At 40.1% G+C, this 22,152-nt stretch overlaps 1 protein-coding gene across 1 annotated transcript in view; it reads left to right on the top strand.

Moving 5' to 3' along the window:
• LOC140913153 (uncharacterized) overlaps nucleotides 1–22,151 on the top strand; it is a 37,330-nt gene extending 15,179 nt beyond the window's left edge. The window contains exons 3-9 of the mRNA XM_073349009.1: nucleotides 3,859–3,980; nucleotides 5,452–5,590; nucleotides 7,443–7,564; nucleotides 13,728–13,838; nucleotides 18,375–18,481; nucleotides 19,833–19,923; nucleotides 20,663–22,151. Coding sequence (XP_073205110.1) covers nucleotides 3,859–3,980; nucleotides 5,452–5,590; nucleotides 7,443–7,564; nucleotides 13,728–13,838; nucleotides 18,375–18,481; nucleotides 19,833–19,923; nucleotides 20,663–20,779 — 809 coding nt within the window. The 3' untranslated portion in view covers nucleotides 20,780–22,151. The remainder of the gene's footprint in view (nucleotides 1–3,858; nucleotides 3,981–5,451; nucleotides 5,591–7,442; nucleotides 7,565–13,727; nucleotides 13,839–18,374; nucleotides 18,482–19,832; nucleotides 19,924–20,662) is intronic.
• The last annotated feature ends 1 nt before the right edge of the window (nucleotide 22,152 follows it).

Here is a 22,152-nt window from a genome sequence, read left to right as displayed (position 1 = left end):
TGAAAAGTCCCAGTCTTATTAATCTCTCCTTATACGGAAGCCGTTCCATACCCCTAATAATTTTTGTTGCCCTTTTCTGAACCTTTTCCAATTCCAATATATCTTTTTTGAGATGGGGCCACCACATCTGCACACAGTATTCAAGATGTGGGCGTACCGTGGATTTATATAGAGGCAACATGATATTTTCTGTCCTATTATCTATCCCTTTCTTAATGATTCCTAGCATTCTGTTAACTTTTTTGACTGCTTCTGTACATTGAGTGGATGTTTTCAGAGAACTATCCACAGTGACTCCAAGATCTCTTTCTTGAGTGGTAACAGCTAATTTAGATCCCATCATTTTATATGTATAGTTGGGAGCATGCTTTCCAATGTGCATTACTTTGCATTTATCAACATTAAATTTCATCTGCCATTTTGTTGCCCAGTGACCCAGTTTTGAGAGATCCTTTTGTAGCTCTTCGCAGTCTGCCTGAGAGTTAACTATCTTGAGTAGTTTTGTATCCTCTGCAAATTTTGCCACCTCACTGTTTACCCCTTTTTCTAGATAATTTATGAATATGTTGAATAGGACTGGACCCAGTACAGGTCCTGGGGGACACCACTATTTACTTCTCTCCATTCTGAAAACGGACCATTTATATCTAGATATGTTTCCTATCTTTTAATCAGTTACCAGTCCATGAGAGCACCTTCCCTCTTATCCTGTGGCAGCTTACTTTGCTCAAGAGCCTTTGGTGAGGGACCTTGTCAGGCTTTCTGAAAATCTAAGTACACTATATCCACTGGATCCCCTTGGTCCACATGCTTGTTGACCCCCTCAAAGAATTCTAGTAGATTGATAAGGCATGATTTCCCTTTACTAAAACCTTGATTCTTCCTCAACAAATTATGTTCATCTATATATCTGACAATATTGTTCTTTATTACAGTTTCAACCAGTTTGCCCACTACTGAAGTCAGGCTTACAGGCCTGTAATTGCCAGGATCACCTCTGGAGCCCTTTTTAAAAATTGGTGTCACATTAGCTATCCTCCAGTTATCTGGTACAGAAGCTGATTTAAATGATAGGTTACAGACTACAGTTAGTAGTTCTGCAGTTTCACATTTGAGTTCCTTCAGAGCTCTTGGGTGAATACCGTCTGGTCCTGGTGACTTATTGCTGTTTAATTTATCAGTTTGTTCCAAAACCTCCTCTAAAGATACCTCAATCTGGGACAGTTCCTCAGATCTGTTACCTAAAAAGAATGGCTCAGGTTTGGGAATCTCCCTCACATCCTCAGCTGTGAAGACCGATGCAAAGAATTCACTTAGTTTCTCCACAATGGCCTTATCGTCCTTGAGTGCTCCTTCAGCGCCTCGATCGTCCAGTGGCCCCAAGGAGGCAGGATGTACAATATCCTCAGGAGCCATTCGCCATTCCTGTTGGCCAGAATAGGGTCACTTGAGCAGTGCAGGAACTGATCACTTTCTCAACAATACTCCTAGCCCTGGGATCGCAGGATCTGAATTCATGTGTTGTTAGAGCTGCAGTAAAGCCACGCTTACACATTTTAACAAAATGGAGAATTTGATACTCTTAACAGTCAGTGTAGCAGCTGGATGAACTCTATTACATAGTAACAATATTGTTTAAAAGCACAAGCCAGATGTTGGAGATTATTGCCCACAACAATCAGTCAATACAAAATACAGCTGCTAAGATAATCTTTCTTGCCCATTGTTCTGACCATGTCACCCCTTTTTCTAATTCCCTCTGCTCAGCTTCCTCCATTTCATCAGGTTCAAACTTCTTGTCTTCACTGCTAAGGCTCTTCACAACTCTCTGCCTCCCTCATCTGTTCTTATCTCTTACCAGGTTGCCCTACACCCTGTCTGCTTCACTGATGATGCCAGCCTTAAAAACGTGTTTGTCCACTTCTCCTACAAATGTCTCTGAACAATCTGCTGTGGTGTCCTATACGCATGGAACTTCCTTCCTGAACTGATCAATAAATCCACTGTTCTCCTTCCTCAAGACCCACTTCTGTGATGCCTGTGAATAATTTCCAAACCAGTGTTGGATGGTGGGAGACATATGAGATTTTATGACAGTGGGAGACATATGAGATTTTATTTATTGGGTTAAAAATAAAAAGCTAAATCTGGAGCCACTGAGTTGTGCATACTATCTGTGTAATTTGCAACACTTAATGTTGCTACTGTTAACCCCAGCTCTTCCTATCTATTCTACTGTTTGTTCACGCTGTGCATCATGTTTCAAATTAGATTGCAAGCTCTTTGGGACATAGATCATGTCTTTGTACAATGGCTAACACAGTAGGGCTGCAATCCCAATCGGGGCCTTTGGGCATTACCACAATACAAGTAATAATTAATAACCTATATAAATCTTAGATAGAGGCCATCTGGCCTAAAGGCCTAGTAGTAATGTTCTGCAGCATAATAAGAGAGATCTGGGATCGGCTCTTGGTCTCAGTTTTGGGAAGTGCTGTGGAAGCAACATTCAGAGCTCTTTGTATGGAGAGAAAGCTAATCTCTTACACTAATTAATAGTGACTCCTTTATTTAAACCATGTTTGCTGAAGCAATTTTAAACATGACTCAAAACCACTTCAAGGCTAAAATTGTAGTTTAGTTGGCCTTTGGCTGTCTTTACCCTAGACTTAAAATTGTCCGTTGTTGTTGGTATGGTACAGCTCCACCAGTGATAGAAACAGTGGGAGCACTAGTGTGGATCAGCCCCACAAGCCTGGCATTTTTAACCACTATGTCTTCTAGACTTGCTGTGAACAGTGGCTGCAGTTGATAACCTGTCTGTACTAGCGCTTCCACCAGTGGTAGTAATGGAATTTTTTTATTATTTAGTTTTATTAAAGAAAAGCCTAGAAGCCCCAACTAAGAATGTGATTTCATAGTGTTAGGTGCTGTATGTACGCGTAGTAAAACCTAGTCGCTGCCCAAAGGCTTACAATCTAAATCTAAATAGAAAAGGCAGACAAAATGGGGTAGAAAGGAATTGTTATTTGAGAAGAAAAAAGTCTTAAGTATAGAGAAAGCCTCGATGGATGGAGCCAATCCATGTTACTAATTTTTTTTTTTTTTTAATAAATATCATTGCAACCTGGCCTACGCCAGTGGTTAGAACTAGGTCGAGGCTCAATGTGGATGGAGCATGGAGGAGCTCCAAAAGGCAGTTTCATCTAATCGTCCCTGGTTAAAGGAAATTGGCTATAGAACTAAAGAGAGGAGGATGGGAAGATAAATCAGGAAAGAAGGAGAGAGAGCCTTATGGTGCAGATGCGTACATGTGAAAAATAACAAAAATCTCTAATACAAATAGGATGTGAAAAAATTAATTCTTAGTTTTTTTCACTTACTTATTTAAGATGTCTTATAAACTGAATTGTTGAACTATGCATTGTCCCTGATCTTCGTAACTAGCACTCTAATATATTTTATTTGACTCTATAAGAGAAACCTTTGTGACAGTTATGTGAGTGCAAGCAACTGTGAGTTTTGTCGTTTTTCCAACACTTCAAAAACATCTTTGATGTTTTTATATCTTAGAATGAAACCATATCACTTTGATGGGGTATAGGTCATCATGTGTAAGTTATAGGTTTGTAAACATGAAAATAATTTGAAATCTAAAAAATACTTATTTTAAGAGACAAAGTTATTAGGATTTAAATCTGTCTCTGGCTGAAAATACTAATAAAGATTGGAAAACATGCTTCATATAAAAACCCTATACATCTGGCATTGTTTACAAATCACAGCTATATTATATTGGTCATCACTTACAGTCCCCATGATATATACATGATTGATTTAAATCATTTTGTATTGTAGATGACTTTGATGAATTCATGTTGAGTAATAATGATGTTGTACTCAGAAGTATTGCTGAAGATCTTCGGAATTGCTTACCCATTGAGGCAATGCTTAACTCAGAACATCTTGCGATTCAAAAAGTAAGCTTGTCATTCTGGTCTCTCTCTGCTGCACCACAGCATTCACTCAGAGATTATAATAATAATACCGATGGCAATATGGTCTATTGGCTAGGGCATTGGAGGGATTTGGGAGACCTGGGTTCTGTTCCCAACTCTGCCACTGTTTTGTTTCATGACCTTGGGAAAATCACTTCACCTCACAGTGCCTCAGTTAAATAATTTGATTGTAACTTATTTAGGGCAGGGCCTGTCTTTTATTACATTCATGTAGAGTGTCCAGCACAATGTAGCTAGCCTAGTTATGGAATATAGTGCCTGACTGGCATGATGATTCCTAATTGGGGCCTCTAGGCACTATTACAGTATGAACGTGAAATAAGAAAACTGAAAAGATAGAGCCAGTGGAGTGGTGGTACTACAGTACAGGAGATTCAAGTTTGGCTTCCACTTCCTTGTTTCCTGAGATATTAGGGAATGAAAGAGGCAGGATGCTCAGTTCATGTGTATTTGGGAGTGGAGAAAAGTAGCATCTTTTCTACTTAAGCACTTCTTCTGTTCATTCCAGGAACAGAGTTAATACATTCCTAGAGGAGCTGCATGTAGTTCTTAACTGGAAAAATGGATTGGCCCTGTACACCAATGCTTTGAGGGGAGGAAAGAGGAGATAGGGGGATGCTTGAGGAATACAACGCCTTGAAATAATAAAAGGCAAAAACAATAATGTCCATCTGATTGAAAATTATATGTGCATTAATCAATGGTGTTTCTGATTCTGAAATATTAAACATGAAAAGTTGTATTTCTTAGACAGTTAAAGTTATAAGAGAAGCAGCATTACCTTAGTGTGTTTCTGGGGTGAGTAATGAGGCATTCAGCTCCCTATCCCCAAAATGTAAGTCACCTCTTCCTTTGCCCAAATTGTAAAGGAAAGAGCGAATGCATTCCTTCCCTAGCCTATAACCTTCACTTGTCTCCTGGGTACCAAAATCCCCAACTGTCCCTTGCCCAGCTGCTCAAACCTCCAGCTTTCCCTTGACAACTTCTACAAAGCAGTTGCTTGTCAGTTGAAAATTGTAGGCTAAGTCTACACACAGGAATTGCATTTATTTAACCAAATAAATTTTAAATAAATCTGTGCAACCACTATTGGGTGGACTCTCTCTTAAATCAATTTGTGTGACTTAAATCAATTTAGCTTAATTTGGTTAGACTAGCCCTACATTTTAGAGAAATATATATTAACTTTAGTATTAAAAGACATAAATTACACAAATACAAGTGGACTGATTGGACAGAACCTTGGGGAAGGTGGAGAGTGCGTGAGGAAGTAAAAACATAATTCCAGAACTTGTGATATGTAATTTAGGTCTAATGCATTGCATAGGACACAGTCTGGACCTTTAGGTTTTGTTTAAAAAACCCAAATCACTGTATAAGTGAAATAAAGAGATTTGTCTGTGATTTTCTTAGATTTCATCTTCTTTTTTAGATACTTGAGCAGCCAGAGCCAACAGTTCATGTTGATGCATTCCTTTATGATGATGACATTATTGATTCATTGTGTGAGAAGGGGAAAATGAGTAGAAACTACTGTGTAGTGTGTGGCTCACACAAGACCGCACCTTTAGGTAAGTACCATGTTGTGAGTGCACAAGCCAAATAGATATGCTGGCTGATTTGTGAATATACAATAGATGTAGCTATTTTATATTGTTAAAAATAGTTATGCAGTAGCTCACCTGAGCAACAGATCATCCAGCTGATTGAGGACTTTTGCCAAGTCTACTCTAGGCGTGCTTTACTAATATAGGTATACCGGCATGCTAGACCAGCAAAGAGCACCTAGAGTGAAAGCTGTTTTATACTAGCAAATCTCAGCACTTTTGCCAGTGTAACTTTTTCCAGCACTCCCCCACCCCAAGGCAAAATAACCTATACTGGCAAAAGGACAGCTTTGCTGGCATAACTGTGGCTATACTAGGGGCTTTGGCCGGTATAGCTATGTCGGTCAAGGATCACGCATCCTCACACCCTTACTGACGTCGCTATTTTATGAGAAGTCTGTAGTGTAGACGTGGCCTTTGTCTTTCCAAACTGGCATAGTCAGCAGGACAGATTATTCCCCACACTCTGCATGGGGGAGAGCACAAGAAGCCTCCTGCACACAAGGGCCAAGCACAGTTGCATGAGTGACCCTAGCCAGCCAGAAAGGGGGCAGGAAGTAGACAGGGCTATGGCTATACTGAAGAGGAAAGTGCATGCAGCAGTGTCAAAAGAGATGACACAGTGGCCTCCTCCACCTTCATATGTAGGAACACTAGGAGGCACAGTGACTCTGAGAGCTGCTGTTTGGCCTGGTGCAGCTCTGTGCTACCCCAAAGCAGAGCAGGGTCTTTAAAATGCAAAGCATAAATACTTTACTATAGTAACATTCAGTCTTCTAAAAGCTAGCTGTTCCAATTTAAACTATTTACAGATTCTTTTTGTGAACAGATATATTGTTGTTACATTGAGATCTAAGATACTGTATTCAGTTGTAATACTCTGAATCGTTCACCGCCATTAATGTATAGTAATATTTCCAGGTAAATAATTAGTAGAGCTGTGTGGAGAAAGGTAATTCTATTTCTCAGAGGATTTTAGTGTTTCAGAATTTGGTTTTTTTCCAATTCAGGCTGAAAACCTAAATTTTAAAAATTTTCCCCAAAAGGGAATGGAGCACTGATGCCAAAGTAGTCCGGCAGGGCACTGAGGAGCTGGGTGAGTGAGTTGGCAGGAAAGCAGGCAGGCGTCCCTCAGGACCCCTTCCTGGATTCCCTTAGACATTGTCAAAATCAGACTGTCTCCATGGAACACTATGAGTTTGACAAATCAGTAAATTCCAATGAAAAAATATTTTGTTTGCGTTTTTCCAAGCAGCTCTAATAATTATAGTTAACCTCTCTAATAGAGGAATGGTGCTGATTCAACTAAAGTTAATCTAGTGACTAAGGCCTGGTCTACATTAAAAAGTTAGGTCGACCCAGCTACGTCACTCAGGGGAGTGAAAAATCCACACCCCTGGGTGACATAGTTCAGCCGACCTAACCCTTGATGTACACGATGCTAGGCCAACAGAAGAATTCTTCCATTGACCTGGCTACCACCTCTCAGGGAGGTGGATTACCTACACCAATGGGAGAGTCCCACCCATTGGCATAGGTGGTAATTTCCCTGAAGCACCGCAGCAACGCAGCTGCAACACTGCAGCTGTGCTGCTATAGTGTTTCAGATGTAGACAAGCTCTAAGTCATAGCACAGGACACTGCAGACTCAGATGGTTGATGGAGCCCTATAATAAAAAAGTGTATAGGAAACAAGAATTAAAATATAGTAGAAGGGGAGATCTGTGTCAGAGTAGGGTTATGCTCTGCTGAATATTTGGCACTGGTGAATGTTACCCATGTAACACCTTTGTTCTGTTCTGCTTTTATTTCTCAGAGTTTATTTCTCATTCCTTTTCCCTCATGGAACTGAAGTTTCTTTATCGGTATGCGTTGCCTGACCTGACAGGAAAGATTCTGGTTGACGTTGGCTCCAGGCTTGGTGCAGTGCTATTTGGGGTAAAATCCAGCATGGGAATTCATATTCTGTTTCTGTGCCATACTTTTCCCTTCTCCAGCTGGCAGCTTTCATTGTTCCATACTTTATCTTCGTCTGAGGGGACAGATCAACAAATAGCCATCTATAGCATGAAGCATCCAGCCAGTACGAGGTGTTGTATTCTTGTTCACTCAGTTCTCCTTCTGCTTCTCACAGAGACGAAAACACTGTTGATCTCACTTATTGACTTGCCTCCACAAACCATCAGAATTACTTGTCCAACAGTGTAGCATTTTGCTGTTGCACACCCTGGCTGCTCTTTAGTTTGTTACTGCTCAGTCTCACATTGCTAAATTAATGTTTTCTTCCCTGTTCTGGCCAAATATTCTGCTGAGTTTTGGTAAATTCCATTGTGATGCTGGGAAACTCTTAAATTTCACTGAGATACTTTTGATATGAATTTGTCTCCTAGCTCAGTGTTTCTCAACCTTTTTGATACCAAGGACTGGCTTGCTGCCTTCTGAACTGTGTCCAGGAAATCTCAGGGACCAGCGCCAGTCCATGGACCCGTTGTTGAGAAACACTGCCTAGTTAACACTTAAAGCATTTTGTCCTATCAAATACTTTATCAGAAAGCTCAAATGTATTTCAGATTGCTGTTGGCATGCTTGGTACAATGTATGGCCAACAGCAGCACAAAACATATATGGGTGTAAATTATATCAGTTAATACAAATTTCTTAACAAAGTCAGTGGCTTCAATAGGGGTCTGATCTTGGAGACACTTGAACATGTAACTTTACTCCTCTGAATAATCCAGTTTGGGATTAATCATGAATAACGTTACTCCCACATGTGAATGTTTGCGGGATTGGGTCCTTAAATGTTAACATTTTGTTGTCAGTTATTGGATTTATTTTGACGTTCTGGAGCACTTATATTGTTGTAATGAAAGAAAGCCTCAAGATAAAGCAGCAATATAATTAAAAGAAAGGTTCTCTTTTTCATCAAATTCTTGGCTTGTATTTCAGAAGTGGCAATTTGCCACGTTTTATCTGCACAGGTTCCCTTTCTAGCCAGAGGGTTGAAGGGCTTCAGAAAGCTCTAATAATCAAGTTGCAGTACATCAACATCTGTAACACTGTGTGTTTGTCATTTTTTTTAAACTTGCCTATGTTAGCTAAGTGTAATTATAGTGTTCATTGTAGATAAAGTTGTAGTTAAAGTTGCAACATTTTACCCATTGTAGGCTGATGTTTTCTGGCATTCATACTTCCCCAAAATTCTCCTTTTGGACAGAAACTTTCCATGATTGGTCTGAGTCCAAAGGTAAATTATTTTAGAATAATGTTTAGAAAATGTAATTCCATCATTTTTGAATTATTGGTGAAATATAAATTATTATTTACATTTTTTACATTTAAAAAAAAATACTATATCTATATAAGTAGCATTGTTCAGTCTAAGGTATGTCTACACTATGAAATTAGGTCGATTTTATAGAAGTCTATTTTTAAAAATCGATTTTATACAGTCGATTGTGTATGTCCCCACTAAGCGCATTAAGTCGGCAGAGTGCGTCCTCAATACCGTGGCTAGCATCGACTCATGGAGCGGTGCACTCTGGGTAGCTATTCCACAGTTCCTGTAATCTCCACTGCCCATTGGAATTCCGAGTTAAGATCCCATTGCCTGATGGGGCAAAAACATTGTCGAGGGTGGTTTTGGTTACATGTCATCAGTCGCCCCCTGCCTCCCTCCCTCCCTCTGAAAGCAATGGCAGACAATCGTTTTGTGCCTTTTTTCCTGGGTTACCCATGCAGGTGCCATACCACGGCAAGGATGGAGCCTGCTCAGCTCACCGCTGCTGTTGTGAGCATTGTAAACACCTCGTGCATTATCCTGGAGTATGTGCAGAACCGGACTAAGAGACACCAGCACGAGGACAATTGTGATGAGGACATGGACACAGGCGTTCCTGAAAGCACGAGCTGTGGCAATTGGGATATCATGGCGGCAGTGGGGCTGGTTGATACAGTGGAACGCTGATTCCAGGCCCAGCAAACAAGCACAGACTGGTGGGACCACATAGTGTTGTAGGTATGGGATGATTCACAGCGGCTGCAAAACTTTCGCATGCGTAAGGCCACTTTCCATGAACTTTGTGAGTTGCTTTCCCCTGCCCTGAAGTGCAGGAATACCAAGATGAGAGATGTCCTGACAGTTGAGAAGTGAGTGGCAATAGCCGTGTGGAAGCTTGCAACCCCTGACTGCAAATCAATTTCAAGAATCAATTTACTGTGGGGACTGCTGTGATCCAAATAGCCAACGCAATCACTGATGTTCTGCTATCAAGGGTAGTGACCCTGGGAAATATGCAGGTCATAGTGGATGGCTTTGCTGCAATGAGGTTCCCTAACTGTGGTGGGGCGATAGACAGAACGCATATTCCTATCTTGGCACCAGACCACCTTGCCAACCACTATGTAAACCACAAGGGGTACTTCTCAATGGTACTGCAAGCACTGGTGGATCGCAAGGGACGTTTCACCGACATCAACATGGGATGGCAGGGAAAGGTGCATGACGCTTGCATCTTTAGGAACTCTGGGCTGTTCGAGCAGTTGCAAGAAGGGACTTACTTCCTACACCAGAAAATTATCGTTGGGGATGTTGAAATGCCAATAGTATCCTTGGAGACCCAGCCTACCCCTTGCTCCCATGGCTCATGAAACTGTACACAGGCAGCCTGGACAGTAGTAAGGAGCAGTTCAACTATAGGCTGAGCAAGTGCAGAATGGTGGTAGAATGTGCCTTTGGACGTTTAAAAGCTCGCTGGTGCTGTTTGCTGACTAGGTTAGTCCTCAGTGCAACAAACATTCCCATTGTTATTGCTGCTTGCTGTGTGCTCCATAATATCTGTGAGAATAAAGGGGAGACGTTTATGGCGGGGTGGGAGGTTGAGGCAAATTGCCTGGCGGCCGATTACACACAGTCAGACACCAGGGCGATTAGAAGAGCACAGCTGGGCGCACTGTGCATCAGAGGCTTTGAAAACCAGTTTCACGACTGTCCAGGCTACAGTGTGACAGTTGTATGTGTTTCTCCTTGCTGCAAACCCTCCCCCTTTGTTGATTTTAATTCCCTGTAAGCCAACCGCCCTCCCCCCTTCGATCACAGCTAGCAAAGGAAATAAAGTAACTATTGTTTTGAAACCATGCATTCTTTCTTTATTAATTAAAAAAAAAAGTGAGAACTGAGAAGGCACCCTGGGTGGGGTGGGGTGCGGGAGGAGAAAAGGACAAGGCCACATTGCTTATTGTAGCCACACTACAAATCAAAGCTGTTTGAATGACAGCCTTCTGTTGCTTGGGCCATCATCTGGAGTGGAGTGGCTGGGTGCCCGGATCCTCACCCCCGCCCCCCATTCTTGGGCGTCTGGGTAAGGAGGATATGGAACTTGGGGAAGAGGGCAGGCGGTTATACAATGGATGCAGTGGTGATCTGTGCTCTTGTTGGCTTTCCTGCAGCTCCAACAGACCCTTCATCATGTCTGTTTACTCCCTCATTAACCTCAGCATCGCCTCCTGCCTCTGCTCTTCGTGCTCACTTAATGCTTTCCTGGCCTCTGCCACTCCGTGCATTAAGCTGTGCCCTATCAGTGTGGGATGACTTCATGAGCTCGGAAAACATGTCATCGCGAGTTCGTTTTTTTCGCCTTCTAATCTGTGATAACCTCAGGGACGGAGATGCTAGGGGGAGCATAGAAACATTTGCACCTGGGGGGAGATAAAAAGGGAGAGTAAAATTTAAGACGATACATTTTCTGAGAACAGAAGGGAGACTCTTTCACAGTGAATCAAGCAATTCACAGCAGACAGCACATGTGCTTTAGGTATAAGGTCGCATTTTGCCTTTTATATTGAGCACCTGCCGGTATGGTGACACATCACAAACAGCTGGGCAACAGAATTTGGTTTCCAGGCAGCCATGGTAAGTCTTTTGGTACACAGGGTTGGCTTCTTACGCCTTCATAACGTGGGAATGGTTTCAAACTGTAGCGCTATCCTTTCCCATAGCACGCAATGCCATTTGGGTTTCACATTTAAAAGGTGGGGCTGCAGTTTTTGGGTGGATGTGCAGCACATACCTCCCCCCACCTCCGCCACGTGGCTATTCTCTGGGATGATCCCTTTTAGCCAAGCGCAAACAACCCAGCATGAACGGGGTCCTTTTACTGTTCCCGTACAAAAATTCCCCTATTTCAACCAGGTGACCATGAATGATATCACTCTCCTGAGGCTAACACAGAAAGATATAGACCGAATGTTGCTTGAATGCAACCAAAACCTAGGAACGTTCGCTGCCATGCTTTGTGTTGGAATGATTCCAGACTACTTGCTACTGGCTTGGCGCGGTAAAGTGTCCTACCGTGGAGGACGAAATAAGGCAGCCCTCCCCAGAAACCTTCCGCAAAGGCTTTCAGCGTATCTCCAGGAGAGCTTCATGGAGATGTCCCTAAAGGATTCTCGCTCCATTCCCAGACACATTAACAGACTTTTCCAGTAGCTGTTCTGGCTGCGGATGCACCCCAATTCTTCAGGGCAAATCAAACATTAAACACTATTGCTTTTAAACCCTGTACTGTAGTTACAAATGTGCACTCACCAGAGCTGTCTTCTCCGGCTTCAGGGTCAGGGATCCCGGCTTCAAGGTCAGGGATCCCGCCTTGGGAGGGTATTGGCTCCAGGGTGATGAAAAGGTCCTGGCTGCTGGGGAGAATGAGTTCACCACTTGCCTGCTGTGCATTCTCCTCCTCCTCCTCTTCCCCATCCACAAAATCCTCCTCCCTGTTGGGTGAGACTCCCCCCTTGCACGTGTCCATGGACAGTGGTGGGGTAGTGGTAGGGTCCCCCCCTAGAATGCCATGCAGCTGATCATAGAAGCGGCATGTATGGGGCTCTGACCAGGAGCAACCGTTTGCCTCCTTTGTCTTTTGGTAGGCTTGCCTGAGTTCCTTAACTTTCCTGCAGCACCGCTTTGTGTCCCTGTTGTAGCCTCTCTCCATCATGCCCTGTGCGATTTTGGCAAATATATCCGCATTTCTTTTTGATCGGAGTTCGGCCTGCACAGATTCTTCTCCCCATACAGCAATCAGCTCCAGTGTCTCCCTTTTGGTCCATGCTGGAGCTTGTTAGTGATTCTGGGGAGACTGTATGGTCACCTGTGCTGCTGAGCTCGCCATGCTGACCAAACAGGAAATGAAATTCAAAATTTCTCGGGGCTTTTCCTGTGTACCTGGCTAGTGCATTGGAGTTCAAAGTGCTGTCCAGAGTGGTCACATTGGAGCACTCTGGGATAGCTCCCAGAGGCCAATACCCTCGAATTGCGTCTGCACTACCTCAGATTTGACTCAGCAAAGTCGATTTTAGTGCTACTCCCCTCACCATGGAGGAGTACAGAAGTCAATTGTAAGAGCCCTTTCGGTCGATGGAATGGGGTTGGTTGTGTAGACGCATTCATTTTAAGATCAACCTAATGCAGCTAAATTCGACCTAACCCTGTAGTGTAAACCAGGGCTAAGAGGAAATCCTGTTGTGAGTTCTTCCATCCCATATAGGTGCAAATTGGACTCCAGATTCATACAATTTGTGGCGGGGTGTGTGGTGTTGGATATTTCTGTTGCATTCTGTTCTCCTGCAAAAGAAAACCGATAAATAAAAGAATCCCAACACAATGTGTGTTAATTCCACTCCCTCCCCGACTTCAGTTTATTTTTATAATTCGGTTTGTGCTAACTTTAGGTTTTTTCCCCATTTCCTTAAGCCAATTTCTGTGTATGTGCCAGTAGAAGTGGAGGTGGAATTGTTGCTTGCTTTCCTTTCTTTTCTTGGCCTATCAGCTCACATCTTTTTTTCCATGATAATATTCATAAACCATTTACTGTAACTGCCAAAAAGAGGGTCTTAGCCCTGGAAAAATATGCAGTTCACTCTAGTGCATTTCCTACTATTAAGTTTTAAAATTAATTGAAAATTTTTTAACAACCCCCCCATGCACTTTTTTAAACCTGTCTCTAATCGTAACCTTTGTTTTTCACTTTATAATGTTTAGTTTTTCCACTTTAGGTTAGAAGTCATTTTACAGGCACCTCAATTATTAGATTTCCTCTCTTTATTTCAGGGCTATCTTTACAGCTCAGCATCCCAGCTGTATGGAGTGGAAATGAATGCAGACTTTTGCCAGTTGCAAGAAATGATAATCACAAAATACCAATTTACAGACAGAGTAAAGGTGACTAAAGACATAGTGTATATATTTTTTAACCAACTCTATAATAGATTAGTTAATTCTATGCCAATGAGAGAGGCTGGTAAAATCAGTGCTGTTCTAAAGATAAATCTGTACTTCGTTGGTTTGATTTTAAACAAAACAAAAAAACATTAATGTCCATTAAAATTGAGAAGAGATTAAAAAAATTCTGTTTTAAAATATAGTAATTTTTGATTCGTTCAGCCTTTTATCTGAGTATGGCTCAATCTGTCAACTGACCGCAAACACATACTGGTCTCATTAAAATCAATAGAAGTTCTACCACTGTTTCACTGTTTGTTGAAACAGGTTTAAGCCAGTATATTAAATGTTTATGTCTAGAATGATAAGAATAGCAAGAGGCATCTGGGGTTTCCATGTTTTGTTAAGAATAGCAAAGATACTTTCAAAGATTTGCATTTGAGTAGAAGCTAAGGTCTGCAGGCTGACAAATTTGGGTGTTGTATTTCTTTATTAGTTTCTTTGGAACTGAGAATTTCAGTCATATTAGTGCACATGTATGTCAGAAAAACAAGAAATGTTCCAAACAAACTCAAATCATTAATATACAGAGATGCTGTTTTCATAATGAGAACAGTTCCTTTTTGGGACTGTCTGAATCCGTGCAAAAGGTCTTGTGGCCAAAGGCAATGAATAAAACACATTAGGTGAAATCCTGGCCCCATTGAAATGAGTGACAAAACTCTCAGGGTATGTCTATACTGCAGCTGGGAGTGAGCTCCCAAGGCACCGGGGAATGGGGTGGGTCCAGCTTGGGTGGCTAGCCTGGGCCTTTGCTGGTGCTGCAGCGTCCACACTGTTATTTTTTTTTGCACTAGCTCGAGCCCCACTGGGATGAATCTGTTTACTTGGGCTGTGAGGCTTGCTCCTAGCTGCAGTGTAAACAAGGCTTCTGATGTGTCTGAAATATATCCGTGAAATGCGATAGTACTGTACAACAGAATGCTCCATCAGGTTAATTCACTAGAGACTGTAGATGTATATACATGTTCCTGAGTTGCTTTATATCTTGAAAATATATGCCTTAAATGTTAGTTTTTCTACAGACTTTGTATTTCTGCTGAAGTGTTACACTTTTCAGTGTATAAAGATAAAAAAGAGAATACATTTTCAAAGCAGTGCTTGGGGACTTTGTCATTCAACTCCCACTTGATGTTAATTTAGTCCTGTGACTCCTGTTATTACACACTGTTTTGAACATTATCACACGCTGCTTTAAACATTTCATTCTAAGATTTCAGCTTCACCCCAAAATGAATCATCTCTTTTATTACATCCTTTTTGGAGATGTATAGTAGCATGAAAAAACAGCCAGAAGCCAGTTGGCTAAGTAATAAGTAGGTAAAAAGAGGTTAAAAATCTTGGAGGAAAAAAGCCTCATAATGGCCACTGTTATCTGGGATGTTCTGATAAAAATACAGAACAATACACTCTTTCCACTGTAACCTCTACTACCTGAGATATCAGGGTAAAACAATTTCTATATTTAATAGTGAATTTATGAGTGAGTCTTGTGCTGTGCTGTTCTGTTCATAAATTAAAAAATAAGTGCATAGAAGTCACTTATGTTGTACCATGTTTGGTGTGAATGCTTAGATGTTGGTTAAAAAAACAACAGAAGTTGGGGCACATTCAGGAAATCACCCGTACATGTATCTAACTTTAATACACTTAACTATTTTTATATAGTAGTTTGGTTTTCTCTTAGTACCGTGAAAATCAAACTTTTCAGTACTGATTTCTTTTTCCCTTTCAATTTAGCAAACAGTCAGTCCTCACCTTTGGTTGACGAATACTTATATATAGCACACAAACTTTTTTTTTCTTGGCAACATTGTGGAGGATTTGGAATTCAGAGGACACTGTAAAAGAAGGTATTATAGATCAGATTTGAGACTATTGACATAATGCCTTTAAATCACCAAATTAGAAAAGAGTGTATAACAGTTCCAAGAAACAAGAATTGTACTGTACCCAGATAAAATTGTCATTCAGATTAAAGAACGTACTGAGAACAATGTCCAAAAATCTTCTTAACCAAAGAAGCTGTGAACTTAATCCCATAGGTGCACTAAGAAGTAGGAGTATAAACTCTCTTAATGAACCCTTTGGCACTATTCTCTTAATTGGAAGATAGTCAACCGTGCTACTAGTTCCTCATTTTTAACTAGTCTTAGAGTTTTGTTTTCATTAAAGTGAATACTGAAATGTTTGGCTATAATGGAATCACTACAAAATATTCTGTTAGTGTCTGGGCATTGCTGCATGAGTCAGAATGATACATTCTCCCCACTTCAGTTGCTACAATGCTCCTTTGCATAGGGAGTGTCTCTTTCCTATAGTGATCAGAATAGTGTACATCTGCTTAATTGATCCAAGTGCAGATATTGCCTTTGTGATGTTAAGTTTTGATAAAACCAAAGCTTTGTCCTTCAGGAAGGACCATTTGAACTGCAGGTTACCCCAGTCAGTAGGGGAAAGACAGATCACTTTCCCTCCCAGTACCAGCAGGCTTTTAAGCAATTCAGAGGGTGAATAAGAAGTTATGGTTTCCTAGACAAGAAAATAGTGCCAAAAGTGTTTTCTCCTCTACACAAATACTTCATTTTCCTGTGAGAAGACACCACTCGCCAAGTTACCTGAGCCTTGTGTTAATTACCTGAACACTAGCAGAGATTAACAAAATGTGGGATATCCAACCTGCTAGATTAGTGTGTGGTATCATCCCACCACAATAACTAATTTACTCTCTATTAGATTAGGTATGCAGCCTAGCCATTCTTCAAGTGCTTGCTCATGTCCATTCCATGTTAGGTGTGTGCACGCCGTGTGCACCGCTGCCAGAGATTTTTCCCCTCAGTGTTATCCATGAGCTAGCTCTAGCGCCCTCTGGTGCCATGCGCTTATGCACCGGTATAAGGGGCACCTCTGGCACCGCACTCTGTCAGTTCCTTCCTTCCAGCATGTGACAGTTGATGGAATGTCACTTCCGGCAAGGTGTTTTTTCTCTTCAAATTTAATTTATTAGTCTTAGCTGCATGTCCATGAGTTCTGAGCCCACCTCCTTGGGTACTGCTTGTGAGTCTCCTAAAGTGGAATGGGCATGACATGAGCAAGCACTCGAAGAAAAAACGGTTACTAACCTTTACATAATTGTTCTTCAAGATGTGTTGCTTATGTCCATTCCATGATTCACCCTCCTGCCCCTCTATCAGAGTTAGCAACCCAGAAAGAACTGAGAGGATGCAGGGATGGTGATGCCCCTTATACCAGTGCATAAGCGTACAGCATCAAAGAGCGCTAGAGCTGGTCCAGTGGATACCAATGACGGGGAAATCTCCAGCAATGGTGCATGTAGCTTGTGCATACCTAACGTGGAATGGACATGAACAACAGTTATGGAAAGGCTAGTAACTGTTTTTTCTGCATTATCAGTCTCTTAATACTGACTATAAAAGCTGACCAGTGCCCCTGCATCATCCTGTTTGTCCACCATGATAATGTCACTTATATAAGTAACACTTTCATGATGACAGTGATCCAGTGTTCAACTTCAGATTGAATACGCAAAATATCAGTTTAGCTGGTACCAGAAGTTAGATAAATTCACTAGGTTGATTTCTAATTGGTAGGGACACTTCAAATCAGATCTTGGTGCACATGTAACACATGGATTGACAAAATCCCAAAAGAGATGATACTACTTCTTTTTTTAGTTAGAGATTTAAGATTTATTTCTCTGAATTAGGAGAAAAGTCCTCCAACTTCCTGTTAGAGTTTTGATGAGCCTCCAAATTTCCCCCTAAGTTAGCAGCAGCAGCTGCCCCACAACTCCATTTTCTGCTACCATTGTTTTGGCTGAGGAAGACTGGACAGGACGCTGACGTTCAAGAAGAGCTCCTGTACTGACTGGAGAAATACCTGTTTAATGATATGAGGCACTCTGTCTCTGCAGTTCTCCCTCTGAGAGCTGAGCGCATCGCATCTCCGTTACTCCCAGTATGTGGAAGGAGAATACAATAACCAAACTTGGGTCTTCATGGCCAGTCTGAGCTGTAATCACTAACCAACCAGCTCAGCCCTTAAAATGCATTTAAATAGCTTCATAAAAAGCTTTAGCTGGATTAAATTCTTTACTGAAATTAATAAACATTCATGATAAAGCATAGGTAATTAAAATATAATAGTAATTTCCTAAATCTTCTATTGTGGCATTCAATGATCAAGATCAAAAGTACAAGTAGATGTAACATATTTATATTTAATATACATAATGAATTAAGTGCTGTAATTACTGAGGAAATAAAACTGGCTTCTCTGACACTCACGCTAGTGAGTTCATTTGTATATTACTTAATATGAATTGTATACCTTTTTATGATCTGTAGAAGATGTTGGCAACAGATACTGTGCTCTATGGACAGACCATGTCTATTAGAAAGCTGTGTATCTTCTTCTAAGTTACCTTTTACATATGTACAATGATTTCTCCTTCAGGTGCTTCATTCAGACATCTGTACTCAGGCTTCACTCCTTCAAAATGCTGATGTTGTTGTAATGAATAATGTCTTTGAATATTTTCTTGACAGACTGGAACAGGCCAGGTAAGTATGTGTCCAAACAAGTAATCAGTTTCTCTGCCAGTGGATTTAACCTTGCAAGTTATAAAAAAATCCTTTATATTGTGCTTTTTGAAGTCACACACATAATTTGTATTAGAAAAATGTATTTTAAAATGCCTGTACTTGATTTAGTCAGATTTAGCAGCTAAAACTTAAGGGCAATCTTTAGTTCTGAATCTACTAGAAGCTTTTTCTCTTAGTTCCAGCAAAACATTTCTCAGAACATTTGCACTAATCTGTTAAAATAGGGTACTGTCTTTATAGGAAATAAATTGTCTTCAATTGCTTTAACAACATAAATATTAAAATCTGTAACAAAATAACAAGAGGGTCCTTCATCAAACCTATGGATTACAAAAGGGCTATATATTCACACTGCAAATTACAGTTACTAGTGATATTTCAAACATGAAGTCCTCAAGGGCAAGCTATAAAGGACTAAGGCATGGTTAAGACTACACCTGTGTTTGCTGAGACACAATTATGCCTTTACCTGCCTTCTTAAGCATTAAAGATTATTGGCTTAATGTTGCACAACAGGCCTAAGGAAGAATGAGGTTTGCAGAGTGATGGAAACTATATTCTTCTTAGTCAATATTGCTGTGCTATGTGAAATGATCTGACTTGTAAAATCAGGAAAAAGTAATGCTGGAGGATATATCTAGAATACTGTGATTATGTTAATTTACCTCAAAGTATTTTGTCACAACTGCAGTATAGTGATATGAAGAGAAACTTGTGGCTACAGTGAATAAAAAACTGAGAGAGGACTATCCTCTCTCCTCAGAGACCAGAGTTCAAATTCTGATTTAGGTCACAAATTAAGTTGTCTGGAGTTTCATCCTAGTTTAGAGTGGATATTTGTTGAGTATCACAAAAAAACAACAGACTTGGACATAACCGGCAGCCTCTCAGGCTCCAGATTGGAACAGCAAGAGTGTTGAATGTCATGGGTAAGGTATGTTAGAAGAGTCACCACAGGCCACTGACAGAACTATTCATTCTTCCCTTTTTTGAGCACCAACTAAACCTAATTTTAAAAAGGAAAAGAGACAACATATTTCAAAAATAAAACTCCAAAGCCATATAATCCCTCTGATCTGCATGAGTAGTTCCCATTGGTGTTAGTGGCTGGTCCACACACAGACGTACAGTAAGATATGAACAGTGACTTTATACTAAAGCACAAATGGCAAATGTTTAAAATCTATCTACTTCTGGTCACTAAATTATCAGCGTTAAATTCATTTTATATTGAATGTGTTTCTTTCTCTAAAAACTGGCAATCTTTTGATCTTTAAATACTATATTTGGAATTTAAAATGTGTTTCAGAGCCTGGGAATTTATGAGTCATAATATGAGGAAAAAAGGGTCATTATTAGTGACAGTCCCAAGCCTTGAAGAATCTATCTCAAACCTACAGGTTCGTGGTTCTTTTTCAAATAGTTTTAGCTGACAAATTTTATCTTACTCTTTATGAAGGTGTTATAGTGAGTCAATATGCAGTCTAATAGTTACTATTCAGGCTGCATAGTATCAAATGGTTAGAGCAGAGAACTGGGAATCAGGACCCTGGGATCTATTCCTAGCTTTGCCAACAATTTCCATGACCTTGGAAAAGTTATTTCAATCTCTCTGTGCCTTGGTTCCCCAGCTGTAAAATTGGGATACTGTTTATCTACCCCATAGGGCTGTTATGATGCTTAATTCATACCAGCCCTTAATTTTGAGGATCTCAAAGTATTATACTATTATTCAAGCCTATACTATGTCTGTTTTGAGTTGTATAACATGCTTTCCATCAATATATTACTGGGAATATGGGTGGAAATATAAAATCATGTGTGTAATTAATCGGCAGATGTTAATCCAAAGAGATTCCCATTCCAATTAAAAACTCAGTATGTTTTCTGCAGTCAGACCCAAACTTGAGTAAACAGAAAATATGAATGAGTTACTTTTTCAGAAATTATCCTTACTCTTTTCTATTTAGGTAAAATGATGCTTCCAGAAATAAGTTTAACTTACCAATGGTGAATAAGCTGTAATGGCTAAACTGTCTTTCTCTCCTCTTTTCACTGATGTCTGCCATCCCTGTAACATAAGTTGAGTTGGTTGCTCAAAACTGTGTTAATTTATGTATCGGTTTTTAATTGTTTCAGACGGATATACTGCTCAGCCAGTGGGTAGAAGAAATGAAGTTGGACTTTGATGTATACATGGAAAAGGATATTGATAGAGAAGCACTTGAACAAATTCATTTGTACAAGATTCTCTAGCATACAGACTGATTTACTGATAACAGTATAAAATGATTGACTTTGGAGGGAGTTGTGTGAAAGGGCTTAATCCTACAGTCCTATTTCCAGAATAAATCGTGAAATATCTTACTATTTATTTTAGAAATTATACATATTCTCACAATGAAACAGGGCCTTTTGAGAACATATTTTGTGATGTCAAATTTCTTGCATTAAAATTCTCAGTGTGTCATAACAGTGCAAAAAAATTTTAGCCACTAGGTATCTCTGTAGCTTCATTCTGCATGGAAGTGTTTTGAAAGAATGGCAGTCCACTAACACCAGAAGAGTCCATCTTGTGCTCTGTTAATGGCTGTGAACCTCCCATTTTAAAAATATATATATTAACAGAAAAATAGTGACCCACTATTAAATGTGAATGGTATTCATATATTTAACACAGCTTTATTTAAAAGCTGTAATATATTATGTTGGGTTTTTAGTACTGACAAACTTACAGTAGTGCTATTAATATTCTGCCTATGGAATTCCTGATTTTTTTTAAGGTCTGCACAGTAGCTACAGGTATTGGTGTAGAAAGGACTATTGTCCCAATTTAGAGTAGCATTGTGACAGTGATGATCTCCTTCTAGTCAATGGTTCCCCAGTTGACTGTTGATGTAAGATACTTGGGGATAAATAAGAATCCTTCAGAAATATTGGTCTAAGTATAGGAGAATGAAAATCTGCTTCACTTCCTTAATTTTAATGAGGATTGTAAGGGGTTAAGAAACTAAATATTCTGAGCAAGAGTTATGGCCTAGCATAATCTTTGGTGATGTAAAACATTGGCAATACACAATAACAGAACCGTCCCCAAACCCTCCCAAAGAGAAATAAATATCAGCTTGGTGGTGTTGTTCTATTTTCTATTCCAACTGTAGAAAATTTTCAGTTCGTTGAAAAGTTTTTCAGCCTTAGACATCACTGACAATCAATATGTTTTGTGTTTATCTGCAGGAATTTTTGACTAAGTGCAGTGCCAATTGGAAGCAATGTTACTGTATGTCTAAAAGTTTTCTACACAAGTTATGGCCTGCTCAAGTAGCAAAACATTATACTGGCTACACTTTTTATTTTTCTAATAATTTGCAGCAAAGTATACCTGTAAAATGTTGTAATAATATATATGGAGTCAAAAAGATGTAACGGCTAATTGGGGCCTTAATAGCACACCAAATACTTGGATCTTTATTGTGTGGGTAGAGCTTTATTTTTGAGGCCAAGAAGTCAGACTTTTCTCACTTCATTTTGTTTTTGGGGGGTTGTAATGTGACTTATGTTGAGCCTGTACCTTGAGACTCTGGTGGTTGCATTTTTCATAAATTATAAAATTAATAAAGATGGAAACT

This window comes from Lepidochelys kempii, chromosome 6 (genome assembly GCF_965140265.1).
Source record: "Lepidochelys kempii isolate rLepKem1 chromosome 6, rLepKem1.hap2, whole genome shotgun sequence".
NCBI classification, from domain to species: Eukaryota; Metazoa; Chordata; order Testudines; family Cheloniidae; genus Lepidochelys; species Lepidochelys kempii.
This window is presented reverse-complemented; position numbering and strand designations above follow the sequence as displayed.